General features: G+C 47.6%; 2 protein-coding genes across 8 annotated transcripts in view; one reads left to right on the top strand and one right to left on the bottom strand.

The window, feature by feature from the left end:
- Positions 1-1,106: 1,106 nt before the first annotated feature.
- Positions 1,107-2,918, top strand: LOC112907958 (uncharacterized). The gene is made up of 3 exons (XM_072718809.1): positions 1,107-1,152; positions 1,368-2,617; positions 2,701-2,918. The coding sequence occupies exons 1-3, from the start codon at positions 1,107-1,109 to the stop codon at positions 2,716-2,718; spliced, it is 1,314 nt and encodes a 437-aa protein (XP_072574910.1). The 3' UTR covers positions 2,719-2,918.
- An 8,670-nt stretch (positions 2,919-11,588) lies between these two features.
- RAP1A (RAP1A, member of RAS oncogene family) overlaps positions 11,589-16,139 on the bottom strand; it is a 71,020-nt gene continuing 66,469 nt past the window's right edge. For all 7 annotated transcript variants that reach the window (XM_072766466.1, XM_072766460.1, XM_072766461.1 and 4 more), the window contains 2 exons: positions 15,362-15,477; positions 11,589-12,274 (listed from right to left, as the gene is read on the bottom strand). In XM_072766466.1, the coding sequence (XP_072622567.1) occupies positions 15,391-15,477 (87 nt within the window). In that variant the 3' untranslated portion in view covers positions 11,589-12,274; positions 15,362-15,390. The remainder of the gene's footprint in view (positions 12,275-15,361; positions 15,478-16,139) is intronic.

Here is a 16,139-nt window from a genome sequence, read left to right as displayed (position 1 = left end):
TCCCCAACCTCATCACCGTGGGCTCCTTGGCAAAGCACCGCTCCAGGCACAGGCGTGCAACACCAGCCCTCCCCGGATTAGGAGCAGGAGAGAGGAGCCTTCCCCATCCCACCTCTCCCTGTTGCCTTCAAGATTCCGGCCACACCCGGGCCTGAAAAATGGGCAGAGTGGACCTGCAGGGACCTAGAGATGGCCCTGGATCTTTCAAAGGCACAGGAAAGATATGTGTACAGCACTTTTTGTTATTGTTTGTCTTTAAAGATTTTATCAATTTATTCATGAGAGACACACACAAAGAGAGAGGCAGAGACACAGGCAAAGGGAGAAGCAGGCTCCATGCAGGGAGCCAATAAGGGGACTCCATCCCAGGTCCCCAGGATCACGGCCTGGGCTGAAGGTGGCACTAAACCACTGAGCCACCTGGGCTGCCCTGTATAACACTTTAAATGCTGGAAAGCCCTTTTCTAGCCATTGCCACCTCTTGAGGAAGCAAGTAAGGCAGATGTTTCCCTGTCTTCCAGCCAACGAGGCTGAGGCCGCCTGGATGTGCCACCTGTGGGCAGGAAACAGGAGGGCAGGGTTGCAGGGGGCAGGCCTGGAGCCCCAGACCAAGGGTAGCAGCATCCCCACCCCCATGCCCCTTCCCTGGCTCCTGCCCCCAAGACACAGCAGGCGGGGGTCCCCCAGAGGGAAGGGGTGCCCCTCAGAGGCACGCACGCATTTTTAGGTGCCCAACTCCCCATGGGGCATGGAGGCACCTCCTGGGAGACCGGACCCCAACTGGTGGGGAGGGAAGGGCCAGCGGTGGCTCTGCCCTATAGCGCATGGCCCTCCCGCCCCACCTGCGCTGCCGGCTGCTGGCTGGGGACAGACACTGGGTCCCCCTGGGGGCCAGATCACCCCGTTGCCACTCCCCCCCTCCCCACTGAGCTCCCCTCTGCCTGATGGGGGTGGGGTTAGGTGCGGCTGCCTTCCTGCCCTCAGAGCATTAAGGGCAAATTGGAGGAGAATAATCCCAAGGAAGGCTCTTTGTGCCTTCCAGAGCCCTGGAGACCAAGCTGGAGGAGGGAGGAGGCTTCCAGCACCCTCAGACCCCCCTCCGCCAAATGGTGGATGTTTCATGCTTTGGTGGTGGGAGCCACACGAAGGAAGGTGCTAAATTTATTTATTCAGTGCTTGCTATTTGCCGGGCAGAGTGCAAAACAGGCCTTTCTAGATTGACCCTAGAAAGGGTTGTCTTCCTGGTGGATCAGTGGAGGTTCATAGGGGTCCTAAGGGCTGCCCAGATCAGCCTGCAGACTCATGCAAGAACAAGATTTGAAACAGGATTGGCTGGCTGCAAAACAGCCTTCCTGCCCTCCCCGGAGTTTGCCGACTGAGCCAGCCCTTTCTGGAGGAGCAAGCCCCTGCTCATCCTCTGTCGCCCCAGGGAGGGCGTGGTGATGCTTCAGTGCTGGGTGGAGGCCCGTTGGCTTCGGCTGCCACGGTGCTGGTGCTGGTGCTGGTGCTGGTGCCGGTGCCGGTGCCGGTGGCGGTGCTGCTGGTGGTGGCGGTGCTGGTGGAGGTCGCGGTGCTGGTGGAGGTGGCGGTGCTGTGCATGTGTGCATGTGTGCATGTGAGAGAGGTGGTGCAGTCGCCAGATCCCAGTGGGGAACGATCCCACCGGGACGCGAGCCCGCCACTCCCCCCACTCCACCCCCCCCCCCCCGGACCCTGTGTTTTGTGTGCCGCCCCCAGCAGCTCCCTCCAGGAACTCCTCCCGGGGGCAGAGCGCTCGGCGGGGGTTACGGACAGCAAGGCCAAGGGGTTCCCAGCGCTAGGGGTCCGGTGCCAGCCGCCAGAGGGACTCGAGGGAGGGGACACTCGCCTTCCCGGGGCGGAGCAAAGCCGGAGGAGCGCCATCTGCCCACGGAAGGCACAGGCCACAGCCCACACGCTCCGACCCCTCCGCATCCCGCCCGGGGCGGCTGCCGGGACTGGCCCTTCCCGCGGAGACATCGGGAGAAGCGACCGGATGGCTCCCGGCCTCGTGCTTCGCCGCGCTGCGCAGAGTAGCCACGTCTGCTCCAGAAGCCAAGTCAAGAGGAACGACAACAAAACCTGCCCCCTCCCCTATGAACCACGCGCGGCTGATGAATGGGATGATCCCTGCGCGGCGGGGGTGGTGCCCCGGGTCCCCCTGGGCGCTGCGACCTCGCCCCGGCCCAGGTGTTGCGGGGGAGCGCAGGGGCGGGGCTGCGGAAGGCGGAGGGGGCAGAGGGGAACGGACGGCTCACTCGGCCCCTGGGGCTCACTCTCCGGCCAATCAGGACACGCAGGTAAGCGGGGCGCCTTCACTACCCTCGCTGCGTGGAGCCCCCCACACCCGCACCCCGCCAGGAGCGCGTCCCCGGCACCCACCCCTCAGGTTGAGCCCAACCTGGACTTGCCCAGAGGAACGGAGGCCCGGTTGGGCTTCGTCCCCACCACATTCCCCTTGCTCCCTATTCGGGAATGCACCCCAGTCTTGCTCAGGTTGCAGCACTTCCTGCAGGGCCTCACAGCTCGTGCCTTTGGGTGGCAGGGGTCTGGCTTTCAGTGCACCGCGGGACACCTCCCCCTTCCCCACCCGGAGCAGGTAAGGCACTCCTGCCAGGACCATGGAATGAGCACGGGATCTGGAGTCAAACAGGATGTGAGACCCCTTTCTGTCCCTGTCAGCTCCAGTATGCTGCTTGACCTCTGCACTCCTCGGTTTTCTGGTCTCTGACATGGGGACAAGGCAAGGCTCTGAAGATTCAAAGGATATAATGCACACAGTCTAGAACACAGCAAAAGCTCTCCAGGGCGCCTCAGACCTTCAGTTCAGGCACTGACCCTGTGAACCAGAGCAAAACCACGAGGGGGAAAAAAAAAAAACAATATAAACTTTCATTGGAGCTTGAGTTCTTCCTCCTCTGTTAAAAACAAAAAATGTATACTGGCTGGATGGGCTCCCTGGACTGGGGCTGGGATCAGGGAAGACAGCAGGTGTCTCTACTGTCTCCCCTCTGGTGTTTTGTACATTGTGAACATGTAACCCAGCTGGGCTGTTATTTGCCAAATGGCAAACAATTGACACTTTCTTATGGAGGATGACGTGGCGTGGGGGGAGAAGGCAGCAGGGGGGCCGAGCTCAGAGATGACGCCTGAGGACCCCAGTGGCCGAGGATGTGCTCCAGGTGGCCCTGCCACCCCTCCCACACCCAGCAGTCCTCCTGCCACCCTGCAGGCCCTGCACACTCCTGGCAGGGCCTGGAGAGTCAGATGAGCCAGGTTGTGAGGCTTCAGGGACAGTCCAGCCCTCCCTGCTCTGCTCTCTGCTCCTAAGGTCCTTGGTCACTGCAGTCCCCCATACGCCCTGCACCTCACCCCCGACCTCCCCCAGTCACCCTGGGGACTGACAGCCTAAAGGTGCTCGTGGCTGTCCTACTAGGGTGCACCCCACCCCCACCCCCATGGGGTGGGAGGTGCCCGGACTGCCCCTCACAGGGGGTCTCATGGCTCAGGTGCCCCTTGAGGACCTCAGACTGCAGGCACCCCCTGGGTACTGGTTTTATTTTGCTTTATTCTTTTTCTTAAACTAATCTTTACACCTGATGTGAGGCTTGGACTCAGGACTCTGGGATCAGAGTCGCAGGCTCCACTGACTGAGCCGGCCAGGCATCCTGGAGGCAGTCACACTCCCCGCCCCCCCTCCGCCAACTCCCCCACCTTGTCTGCCTCCTGCTGGCCCCACTACCACCTCCACCCGGTCCCTCTGAAGGCCCCTGTGTCCCCTGTCAGAGAGGCCTCTGTGTGGCACTGAGGGGGGAGCCCCCTGGCACCACAGTGCTTGGGGCAACTGTCTGGCAGGGGACTGTGAACTTGGGTGCAGGAGGGGGCAAGGGGGGAGATGGGTGGCAGTGGGAGGGAGCAGGGGGAGCAGGAGGTGGTGGGGGGCGGGGGAACTGGGGGTGCGAGGGGAGCAGTGGGGAGTACATGGGGGCAGGAGGGGGCAGGGGCAACAGGAGGCGACAAGGGGGGTGGGGAGAGCAGGAGGGGGCAGGAGGGGGCAGATCTCTGCTACCAGGGCCTCAGTCTTCCACCCCACAGAGCCCGTTCTCTCTGGATCTGCAACTCCCCCCCGCCAGGCTTGACTGACCCATTCCCAGGACCTATGGGACATTTTCCAGAAGTCACCTCCTGCATGCTCTGGGTCTCCACCTCTGCTGCCCAGCTCCGGGCTGCCCCCCACCACCCTTCTCCCTGCCCCTACCCCTCTCCCTGCCGCCCAGCAGCCTCCACCTGCTTGCGGAGGGGAAGTTCTGGTTCCGACCCAGCAGGTGCCACTGCCCCTCCCCCACAGCTGCACTGCTTGTGGGGGAAGGTGTCTTCCTCCAGGGAAGGTCAGGTTCTGTCCTCCTGTTAGTGGCTCTGCCCTTGCTCTGCTCACCTCCTCCAGGCTGCAGCCTCCAGGAAATGCTGCCCATGGGGCAAGCAGGGAGGGGAGGCAATGTCTTCAAGGCACTGGGACTCCTCTCACCTGGCCTGGCCTGCCCCGTCAGCCGTCAGCTGCTCCTACAGCCTCCAGGGAGGTGCACCCAAGGCTCCAGGCCTGGCCTTTTGGCCTCGAGGTCTTTCCGTTAGCTATTCTCAGAGACCCCAGGTTTCCCGTGGCCTCAGACTGGCTACTTATTGGGCTTTCAGGGCTGGTTAAAGGGCACCTCCTCTGTGAGGCCCTCCCTGGGCCTTGCACCTGTAGGCCCAACCACAGGTCTTCCTCTGTAAGCAGGGGCACCTCTGGGGTGGCAAGGGCTCCACAACTCACCATGTCCATATCTCCAGCACTGAGCACAGGGCTCTGGGGGTGACTGTGACCTCTAGTTGCTGGGCCCCTGAGCCAGGAAGGCCGTGGTCAGGGCCGCCCCAGCTGCTCCCAGGCCCACCGTCAGGACAGCCGACAAACCCTGTTCCTAGCCCGTCACCAAGCTGTCGTGCAGTCTCTGTCTGCCACCTGTCCCTTTGGCGTCGCCATCCTAGCCTCCCAGGCCGGTTCTGTTCTCATGCCTCAGTGTCATCAGGCTGCCCAGACCTTGGGTCCTCAGATGGCCACTGCCACCCCTGCTCTCCCAGGCCTGCTCCGTCTCAAATGGGTCCCCATCGCTCTCCCCTGGCCTCCAAATTGTCCCTGTTTCTGCCTGCTCTGTCTCCACTGGCCTTGGTGACCTGGCTTGTGTCCTTGTCCAGTTGGGTGCTGACGGCTGACCCTCCCCAGGAGTGTTTCCTGACCTGCATGGCCAGGGACCACCACCTCTCTTGGGAACATTGAGTCTGCTCACCTCTCCTTCCCCGACTGTGACTGTGAAGGGTCGGCCTGGGCGGGGTAACGGGAAGGAAGTCACGAATTGGGTGTTCAGACTCCCTACCCAGCCTGCTCCTGGCCACACTCCAGGCATTGTTTGGTAGCGACGGAGCTGCCCTCACCGCGGCATTTGTGGCCATTTGTGAACAAGTGGTGGGAAAGAGGACAGTATCAGGCACAATTTTTTTGAAGATAAAGCAACAGAGATTCCTCCAAGTATAGCACCAGGATCCCTACGTGGCCTCAGGCTGGGAACCTTCGTGTGAGCACTCACTTGAAGCCAGGAACCTGCTCACTGTCCCAGAGAGCACTGGGCCAGAAGAGCTTAGACGGGCCTTAGACTCTCTGGTCTGAGGTTCCAGAGCATCTATTAAGTCCATTTATATGGCAAGGGGAAGAAAATAAGGGGTTACGCTCTGCATCAGAGATTTCAAGGGCCCAAAGAATCCACATCCTCTGGCCTTGGGACCCTGTGGGGAGTGTGGGGATCAAGTATCTCCCATAAACTTTGCCAGATGTAGCCTCCCCTCCCCCGAAAAGGCCTGTTTGCCCTAGTGGGAAGGGGTGTGTGCTTAGTTAGCATCCCCTTAGTCTCAGTGGCCACCCACCCGACTGGGGACACTGGTGATGCAAGGGGCTACAGTGTGGCCTGTGCCTTTCTTCCCCCTGATGAGGGAAGGCCTGGATGATGGACCTTGATGGGAAAGCTGGCAGCTGTCCAACAGGGTGGACTGAAGTCCCCTTAGGAGACTCCCCAATCACCACGGTGGATGCCCGGGGATGGCTGGGGGCCAGAGGCTGCTGTCACACTGCAAAGTTGAGAGCCGGGAGAAGAAAACTTGGGAGGTTGCCGTGTGCTCTCGAGGTGCCAGAGGTCTAAGGGGAGCAGAACTGTGTCAGGTAAAGCAGAGCAGGGAGTGAACAAAGATTTCTCACCTCTATCCTTTCTAGCACCTTTGGGCGTTGGAGTATTAAGGCTCCCTTCTAAACTGAGCTTTGGTTTGAGGATGATGGTGACCATGGACTCGGATCATCTTCATTAGATAAAGGGGGACATGAAGACTGGAAAGACCATCATCCACGGGGAGTCACCCCTGTACCCGTCTTTGATCCCTTCTGCAATGTCCCCATCCAGACTTTCTCTGTGGCCCCGGGTGAGCGGCAGGCCCTGCACTCCTAGCTCACCTGACCACACACTCACTGTTTCCAGGCCTGCCGCAGGGGGGCCCCACACCACTCCCTGGCCCATCACTCCCACACTAATGCCAACTTCTTGCTCCCGTTTTCTGCAAATCCACCCGTGACACTCTTCCCCACTCTCCCCTGCTGAAATTCGATCCCCTAAGGCTTAGTTGGAGCTCCTGTCCCTGAAGCACTTGGGCTCTCCCAGAGCAGAAAGTATCGGTCCCTCCGCCCCTACTACTCTGTACCACACCTCTTTATGGTGCTTCTTACGAGGTTTTTGTGCCCTCCCAGTTTCTACAACCCCACCACTGCCTTTCCTCAGCCGCTGCTCTCCAGCTCAGCCCCTGTGCTGAATGCTAGGATTCCATCTCGCAGGCCTCCTGGGTGGTCCACTCCCATTAGAGCACCCACACATGCCCACACCTCATGTCTCCAGTGCCCCCTACCCTTCCACTGACGTCCATCGAAGTCACCAGAGTGAGCTTCATGTTCTCCTTTGCCAATTCCTCTCTACCTCCCAACCTGGTGATCGAGTCCCTGGACTTCTCTATCTACAACCAACACTAGGGGTCCTACTCAGTCCCACGTTCTTCAATGTTCACTGTGAATCTCCCGTCGAGATCTCTTCATCTCAATTCCAGACACTGCCAGACACCTTCGGTGCAAGTCTAGAACCCAACCCATTCCTAACCCTTGGTATGTCCAAGATGGAACCCCTGGACTTGCTCCTGCCATAATCTTTGCTATCTTGATTACTGGCAAAAAATCTTGGGAGTCATCTTTGACTGCTCTCACGCTCGAGTCGGGAGGTTCTGCTGGCTCTTTCTCCTAACCAGTCTCTGTTTCCACCCTTGCCCCTTGACAGGCTATTCTCAACTCAGCAGCCCTAGTATCCTGATGAGAGGTTGAGTCAGATCATGTTCTCTCTACCCTTTGTTGAAGTCCCTTCTGTGGACCCCAGGCAGCCAATGCTTCAACATGTAGGCACACGTCTACTTCATGGCATTTGCAGACCCTTTCCAAACCACAGAAGGTAGTTGTGTGGGCTGCACATTTCAGATATTTATGCAAACAGCAACTTAGGCAACATTCTCTCCACCCAGCACTCCTATCCTCTTAACTCTTCTCCACAGCACTCTTCATTGTGCACACATATGCACACGCCTGTGTGCAACATTTCCTGTCTCTGCCAAAGATTCCACAAGAGAAAAAATTTTATTTTGTATTATTCACTGCTCTATCCCCAATGTACAGATAAGCACAGGGCATAGAGCAGACACATCTATTTACTGAAGGGCCTCTAAGGATCATCTGCTTTCTATGCCCTACAAGAATTTTTATGTGGTTAAAAGTAAGCACAAGAACTTGTGCATGGTTAAGCTTTACCAAAAAAAAAAAAAAAAAAAAATTAAAAAAAATATAAAATATATTTAAAAAAATATATATATATAAATATAAAACAACTGCTCAAAATAAGAGTCATATCACTGCTTAAAACAAGGTTTGGGCAGCTTCAGCTCAGCGGTTTGGCCCCGCCTTCAGCCCAGGGTGTGATCCTGGAGACCTGGGATCGAGTCCTGCATCGGGCTCCCTGCAGGGAGCCTGCTTCTCCTTCTGCCTGTGTCTCTGCCTCTGTCTCTCTCATGAATAAATAAAATCTTAAAAACAAACAAACAAGAAAGTTTATTAAGGTTTTTCCTCAAGAGGAACAGCTCTGCCCATGCTTCTTAAGAGAAGCAATTAGCAGGAAATGTATGTCATACCTTAAGCCCAGAACCACATGAGGCTTCTTCTTGAAAAGCCAGAGAACTATATCCCAATTTCCTTTCAAAGCTCTTCTTAAGGTCTGCAAAGCAGAATCCATGTTGCCTTCCCTGAAAACAGAACTAGGCATCCAGTTCAAAGTCTCCAGCTGTTCTCAACAAGAATATTTTAGCAAGACATGGCATTAAATAAATGGACTGAGCATTCAGCAAGCCCAAGAGGAAACTGCAGTAAAGAAAAAAAAACATATTCAATGTAATATCTGTACTATGTTTCCAAGAATACCTTGCATTTTTTTCCTTTTTGGTGGGATAGAAATACTAAAAGCTTGGTGGTTAGACTACCTCAAAGCTCACATTCATTTCCTTCCCTGTACAAGATGGGATTTTTCCAGATCCTAGATAAGTACCCAAACAACTCTGCCCTTTTAAGTTGGGGGCTGAGTCAAGGAGGGCTATTTTAATACACATTTAAGTAGCACCTTAAATAAATACAAGACCCAAATAAAACAAAAGGTTATTTTATGAGCTATTTTCCTCCTTCAAATACCAGGCAATCTCTTCACACTTTGGTTTCACCACATACATATAAGAGCGTATTTTATGTCTTTTAGCATTCTACTGTGACTGCTTACCAAGGAAAACAGTGAGGTAATCCTTCTTTCTGTTCCTCAATCCTAAAAACAAATCAGATACATGAACTGACAAATGTATGTGTACCTAATGAGGAAAATGAGACAAAATATTTGAAACTGGGCAGGTCCAGATAATGAAGAATGTTCCTATGTGGAGAGAACTAGCTCCAGCCCACATAACCTGTCTTAATAATGCTGGTAATAAAATAAAGACTAGGACCTTCCCAAGGACTAACTTTTCCCAAGTACATTCTAACTTCAAAGAAACGGACTGCCTCACTGAGGGGTAAAAGGTGGTCAGTTATGATGGCAGATCAAGAGGCCAGGAAGAGAAGATTTAAAGCTGTATGGGAAAGAGTAACAGACCAACACCCGTATTTCTCCAAACATTCCTAAGAGAACTCTGTGCCCACAGTTTAATAAATTACAGTATTTTCATACCTCTGATGAACTTCTTACCTATCTTTCCTGCCCGGTAGATTGCAAACTTTTGAGGAAAGGCCTTTATGCCTCTTTGTGAAGCAAGCAGTGTTTATTCATAAGAACAGATGGACTGGCTCCATCCTATTCCTTAAATACCAGTAGAAGTATTTGACTGGTACCAAAGCTCCCCCTGATGGAGGCTAAAATCATAACTTGCGTATTTACTGTTAGTCTCTAAAACTAGATTGTTTGGGGCACGACTAGTAAGCCATTAAAGTCATCTGTGTTTTAGTGGGGAAAAGAATTATCAACTGTGACATCAAGCCTCCTTTAAATTCTAGGTCACATATACTTAAAGAGTCACAGATATGAACATGGTGTCAGTTCTTAGATATTTATCATATAGTATGAGGTTCATATATCATATCCTTGAGAGCTTTTGGACTTTTCAGCCATAAAAAATACATCAAATACATGTTATTTTTGGGCATGCTCCCCTCTGGAGCCAAGACTACAGAATCCACACAGGGATCAATGGAAGCAGGCCCACCTCCCTTTCTGACAGGCCACCTTTCCACCTCCCTCAGCAGTGGCAGATTTCCTTGGGATAGTAATGCATCTCCCTGACTTCAGTAGGTCCTGCCCTGCATACTGCTGTGCCCCACAGGGCGTGTCTCTTCACATTTCTGCTGTATCCCAAGTGGATTGTGTGAGACATGACAAAGGAATCCAGCACTGTCATTCTCCCCATCATGCTCTCAAACTGAGGACAAATTGATGCTGTTAATCCATCATATTGTTTTTTTTTTTTTTTTTTTTTAATCCATCATATTGTAACTTGGGAGTTACTGTTATTTAATGATTTCTAACCTATCTGGCAAGTAACCACACAGCCTATGTCACAGATGTAACAGGTAATATTTAGCAACTTTTACTAATGTGTGATGTTTGTCTATGACTTTAAGTCCAAAGGAATGTCTGAGAGGTGAGTTTTCAAGCAGAATGGCTGTAGAGGACCTTAAAATATGCCACCTTGACCTGGACTGACCTTAATGCTTCACTTACTTATTTTAATTTAAAAAAATTGTTGCATTTATTAGATTTTTGGCCCCTCAATCCCAGACATATGTGTAACTGGATCAGTAGAAGGAAAGTATTAGTTAACTAAATTTATTAGAAACTCAAAAGAATACAATTTCCAATTTTTTTAACAATATTTTAACATTTTCTCAGGTTGGTCAGAGCTTACATTTGAAATCTTATTCCTACATCTCAATTTAGTAACCGATGGCCTGACCACATTCCTGGAAAGTCTCAGCAAGGCATGAACACTACTTCACACCTAGTTGCAATGAGACAATATCTAGATCCCTGAGCAGTGATGTAGACTTTCTAGGACTAGTCTCCTTTTCAGTATTCAGGGACAAGGCACAGGGTTTTCTCAGCTTGTTTCTTTCCATTGCCAGCACTCAACTGGCCGACAAGCTGTTCTGCTCTACCTCTATGGAGAACATGTAAGTCACATCGATACCCCAGATCCATGTCCTCATTAAGCGCCATCTTTGTAAAGAAAAACAACTGGGAAGGAAAAGAAAGCACCACTGAATAGCCAGCTACAATTTTAACTTAGCAATCTTTTCCATACTATGTCTACCATACTACTTCATACATAGTTGAAGCAAAAGTAACCAACACATTCTTTATACACTTTTTCACTTTTTCTCACTTCTCTCAAATTCTTCAATCTATTATAAAGTAAGTTTGAAAATTTTTTACATAACATTTCGTTGGTGGGCTTACACCCAACAAATTAACAATGACCAAAGGATTCCCTTGGTGAAATTACAAGCTGTGGAAGATTTGAAATAGTAAAGTTAACCCCTAATACAGTATTAAACTTATTTTTACATATAAAAATAATACAGTGGGATATTTTATTCAATAAGATACAATCTATAAGATCAAGAGAATATACAAAACTATTCTATGTAGTCTGATGTAGTTTGCTGTATAGTAGGAATAAATACATCTAGAACAGAAAGCATGAGGTCTGTTCTCAAAGAAATCACCAATTAGGTGATTGAAACACTTAGGGGTTTAAAGCCAAGTGTTCTGTAAGTACCAGGCAGAAAGGAGCTACAGTTGCACTTAAAACAATGTGGCCATTATAAAATAAAAGTCTTAAATCTATAAACAACAACAAAAACACACAAAACCAAATGAAAATGTACTAAAATTTAATCATCCATAAAAGCTGTAATTTAATCTGACAGTAAAACACAAGAAGCAATATTAGAGTTGGTTTAGTATATTATATATTTTAGCTTTGAAAGCCATAGAAATCAGTTATCCCAGTTTTTTTCCTATAAAAGACCCATTTTTCCAAAGCATTATGCACAATTTTAATTAGAATATAATGACAGAATGATATTTCATAATTTTTAAATATAAAATGAAGTCAATGACTCAAAAAGTTATCTGCTGCAATGAGTTTGAGGAGAAATTTCATAATCTATATCATTACAGATAAAAGTATAATGGTTCAACTTTTAGTGCTTGACAGGGAGGAATCATGATAAAAAGGTCAATATGAAATCATTTGATTATAGTAGCAATATCTAACATTTGAAATGCATCCATGCTCTTTTGTATAATCATATTAGAGTCAAGTATATTTATTTTCACATCTGTTATAACTGCTATTGCAAAGGAGAAATACTATTGTTTTATTTTCCAAGAGATATACACAGAGCAATTTTTTTTTCTCCAGGGAATTTGTGCAAACCAATATAAGATTTAAATTCTTCACATAATATATAAAACAGGAGAAGCCTCTTCAGATTTAATTTTTGAAGTCTGGAATGCTGGCACTTCCCAATTAGGCAACAGTTCTTCATTCCTGTAATCTAGAACATCGAATAGATATATTTAAATATATACGCATATGTAAAAATAAACAAACATATGTATATACACACACACACACACACACATATACAGTTAATCTCTTGATGTCAGAAGATGGTAGTGAACAAGCAGATAATCATATAGAAAGAAATTATTTCAGCCGATTGTTACTAGACAATGAAATTATACCAAACAGCTATCAGTAACAAGGCTATTTTAAACTTTTAAAAACATTTAAAAATGGTTTTATTAATTTCACAATCTGACAGTCCTGTCTGTAAAAAGGAAAACTGTAATTATTTCTATCTCATTATCTTATTTTTCCAAAAAGGAAATGATACCTACACATAAAATATCCTTATCCAACCACTTCAGGACTATATGATATTAAGATTACCACTTCTTTAAAAAATATATTTTATTTATTTATTTGAGAGAGAAAGAGAGAGAACAAGTACAAATAGGGGGGAAGGGCAGAGGGGGAGGGAGAGAGAGAGAGAGAGAGAAAAACCCTTGAGCAGACTTGGCACTGAGCAGGGAGCGTGATACAGGGCTTGTCTGGGGGGTGGGGCAGGAGGCGGCTCCATCTCCTAACCTGGAAATCAGGACCTGAGCCGAAACAAAGAGTCAGACACTTAACGTACTGAGCCACGCAGGTGGCCCTTGGATTACCACTTCTAACACAAGTTAGGACCCGAAAACACGACACAGAAAGAGCTGACCCCCATAGGCAAGGGCAGAAGACTCCAAGTTAGTTGTATTACTCAGCAGAAAAGAATTAGGTTAAAGGAAGAATTTCCTGAAGATGAGTTTCTCTCCTCCTCTTTAGCAGTGGGACATACTGGAAAGAGATTAACATGTTTCAATACAGTCTTGCTTAAAGGATAAGGTCAGATAAACTGCCCTCAAGGTTCATGTACTCTTACTCAAATATATATATATATATGTAGCTATTTAAATTTATTCCCCATCCCAGTACTTTTCAAGTGGGATCAACACGGAACTTCCAGTCTATAATCACTCTATGATTTCTCTGCTCTGCCAAGTATTCTGACTTATTTAGTATTTTCAAGCATCCACGGAGATCTCAGGTGATGTATTAAATATATTGTTGGGCTGAATTACATATCAGAACCTAAGAATTTACACAACCAGGATGAAAGTCTTATTTCTGGATGTAGGCCAAGATTAATGTCTCAGGTAAAGCCACAACACACTGCAGGTTGTATATGAATGAATTTTCACAACAGGCCAGGAGATGGCACCTCTTCCTTTAAACAGGCTAAAACATTTTCTACAGAACTGGAAATTAAACTAGGGTCAGCTAAGGTAATAGCATCAACAAGACAGTTACCTATAAGAGAGCTAAATGATTTAGTTCAGAATAGGAACTGGAGTCCTATTTTCCTTACCTTTGCACCCTTACCTAAACAAACACACCAGCAAATTTTAAAATAATCATCTTCAGGGAGCTAACGATTTATAGTTATTGAATCAAGATTTCACTAAAAGCCTAAAGCAAACATTAGACCAGACACTATCTTTCCTAAATCCAACCAGAGGCAACCCCATGCTGTTTCATGCTTTCTGCCCATTTTCCTTGACCTTCATTTAAAAAGGAGGTACCAAAAAAATTAAATTAAATTAGACTAAATTAAAGGGGGGGGGTACAATTACTCAGTTGTTTCCCTGGAGAGAGAGATTCATCCAAGTCTCTAAGGAAGCACTTATTAGTTAATTTGGTGCTCTGGAAGAGGTAATCTGCTCAAAGGACCCAAGAGACTTAGAAGACTTAGTGTAACCAACTCTCCAGTGGTAAAAGTAGACTTTCCTCTAACCCGAACAAGATTAGTAATATGCACATAACCAGCATCAAAATACATCATACAACAGCTTCATAAAAATATTCCTTTATGGTATAGTTTATAGAGCTTATGAAGGTAAGTAGAAATTGTTTAGGGGATTTAATATATATAATTAGAGGAAAACAAATGGTCCCTCAGCACCTGGTTTCTCACTTGATAGGCAACTTTAATGTTGCCACTAATTTCTCTCCAACAGGTTCACTTTAATGAAAATTTAAATGGTACTTAAAGTCAACTACTACTTAGAAGCCTGTAGACAAAACATTTCAAAAAAGCCAACCTATACCCAAGAGGAAATGACTACCATAACATAGTACCACATACCCAGAAGAATGGCTTGAGTTAAAAAGACTGGCAATACCAATTTTGGAGAGGATGCAGAACTTATAAAGCTGCTAGTAGGTGTGTTAACTGGTACAACTACCTTGAAAAACTTTTTTAACAGTATCTACTAAAACTATCCATATAATATAGTATACAGTCTGGCCATTTCATTCCTAGGTATTTATCAAATAAAAATGATGCACATGTGCATACTCATGCAGGAATGTGCAGAATTACCCCATCAGTTCTTCAACCCAAATGTCCATCAATAGCAGAATATATAAAAATATTGCCAGTACAGTCATGCCATAAAAATGAACTACTATATGCAATAAGGAGAATTCTGGAAAACATATTTTTGACTAAAAGGTGCCAGACACAATACCTGTTTTTGTTAATGTTAAGTTCAAAGAGAGGCAAAACTAATTGTGTTAACAATCAGAGCAAGGGTTACATTGAGGGGAGGAAAGACTGTGATTGATACACACAGGTGTGTTCATTTTTAAATAATGCATCAAAATGTGCACTTAAGCATTTTGTTTCAAATAAACCATATTTCACTTTAATTGGGCATGAATTTAGGAATGACCCTAGAAGGCATTCCATTTATTCAACCACTATTTTCTGAAAACCCATTCTGTACTTGGCACTAGGGACACAGGGTGAATAAAGCACACATGAGCACACATGGTCCTTGCCCTCAGACAACTTACAATCTTATGGGGAGAAAGACAAATTATCAACAGAGGAACATATCTACAAGCCATATATCAATCACGTTCACAAGATACAGAAACCTGGAAATACCCCAAAAGGTGAAATGGGAAGTGGTTAGGGCAGGGGAAAGCCCAAAATAAGAGTATGAGAACGGCATTTGTTCTGCTTTCAGTATCTTACCTGGCTCAGAGCTGCTGCTTACTGTAAGTCTAAAGCAGCAGACATGATTTCTTTTTAGGCTTCTTCTTTTCCACTGGTGTTTTTCTATTTATCTGTCTGACAAGGTCATAAAATATCTAAATAAAAACAAGAGAAAAAATGTCTTATTCAACAAACATTTGAGATCTTGCTCCACAAAACCATCCTGGTTCTGTTCAATGGGATTCTGCCCTTGGATCTATATATTGCTGCTTTAACAGCAGGTTTCTTAGAAGCCCCACGTGACTCTCAGGGTAAAGCAGGACTTACCAATTTACCATGAAGGAAATACACCTGCTCTTAGATATTCAGTATCAAGAAAAAAAAAATGAGTAGTAAAAAACAAGACAGTGAAGTTACAGTCTTCATGGAATCTTCTATGCTTCAATACATTAATTATTAAGGGAATAATAGTTAATGTTCACACTGAATCTTCACATTTATTCTACTTTTTAAAAATGTCAAACTTGGGCACCTGGGTGGCTCAGTTGGTTAAGTGCCCGACTCTTTAATTTCGGCTCAGGTCATGATCTAAAAGTCCTGGGATGGAGCCCCACAATGGGCTCCCTGCTCAGCAGGGAGTCTGCTTATTTCCCTCTCCCTTGCCTTCTGTCCCTCCCCTTGTTCACAAGCACATGCGCTTTCTCTCTTAAATAAATAAATCTTAAAAAAAAAAAAAATCAAACTTAACAGAGAAGTTGCAAGAATAATACCAAGGACTTGTGTATTTTCTTTATACAGGTTCATCAATTAGGAACAA

Source organism: Vulpes vulpes, chromosome 8, assembly GCF_048418805.1.
Source record: "Vulpes vulpes isolate BD-2025 chromosome 8, VulVul3, whole genome shotgun sequence".
Classification (NCBI taxonomy): Eukaryota; Metazoa; Chordata; class Mammalia; order Carnivora; family Canidae; genus Vulpes; species Vulpes vulpes.
Note: the sequence above shows the minus strand (reverse complement) of the source record. Positions and strands in the feature narration are given on the sequence as shown.

What these genes read in the sequence shown, in the direction of transcription:
- LOC112907958 (XM_072718809.1), top strand. Translation starts at nt 1,107, where the DNA reads ATGGTGGATGTTTCATGCTTTGGTGGTGGGAGCCACACGAAGGAAG. An exon ending in TGGGAGCCACACGAAGGAAG is followed by an intron (nt 1,153 to 1,367) that starts GTGCTAAATTTA and finishes CCCTCCCCGGAG; the next exon opens with TTTGCCGACTGAGCCAGCCC.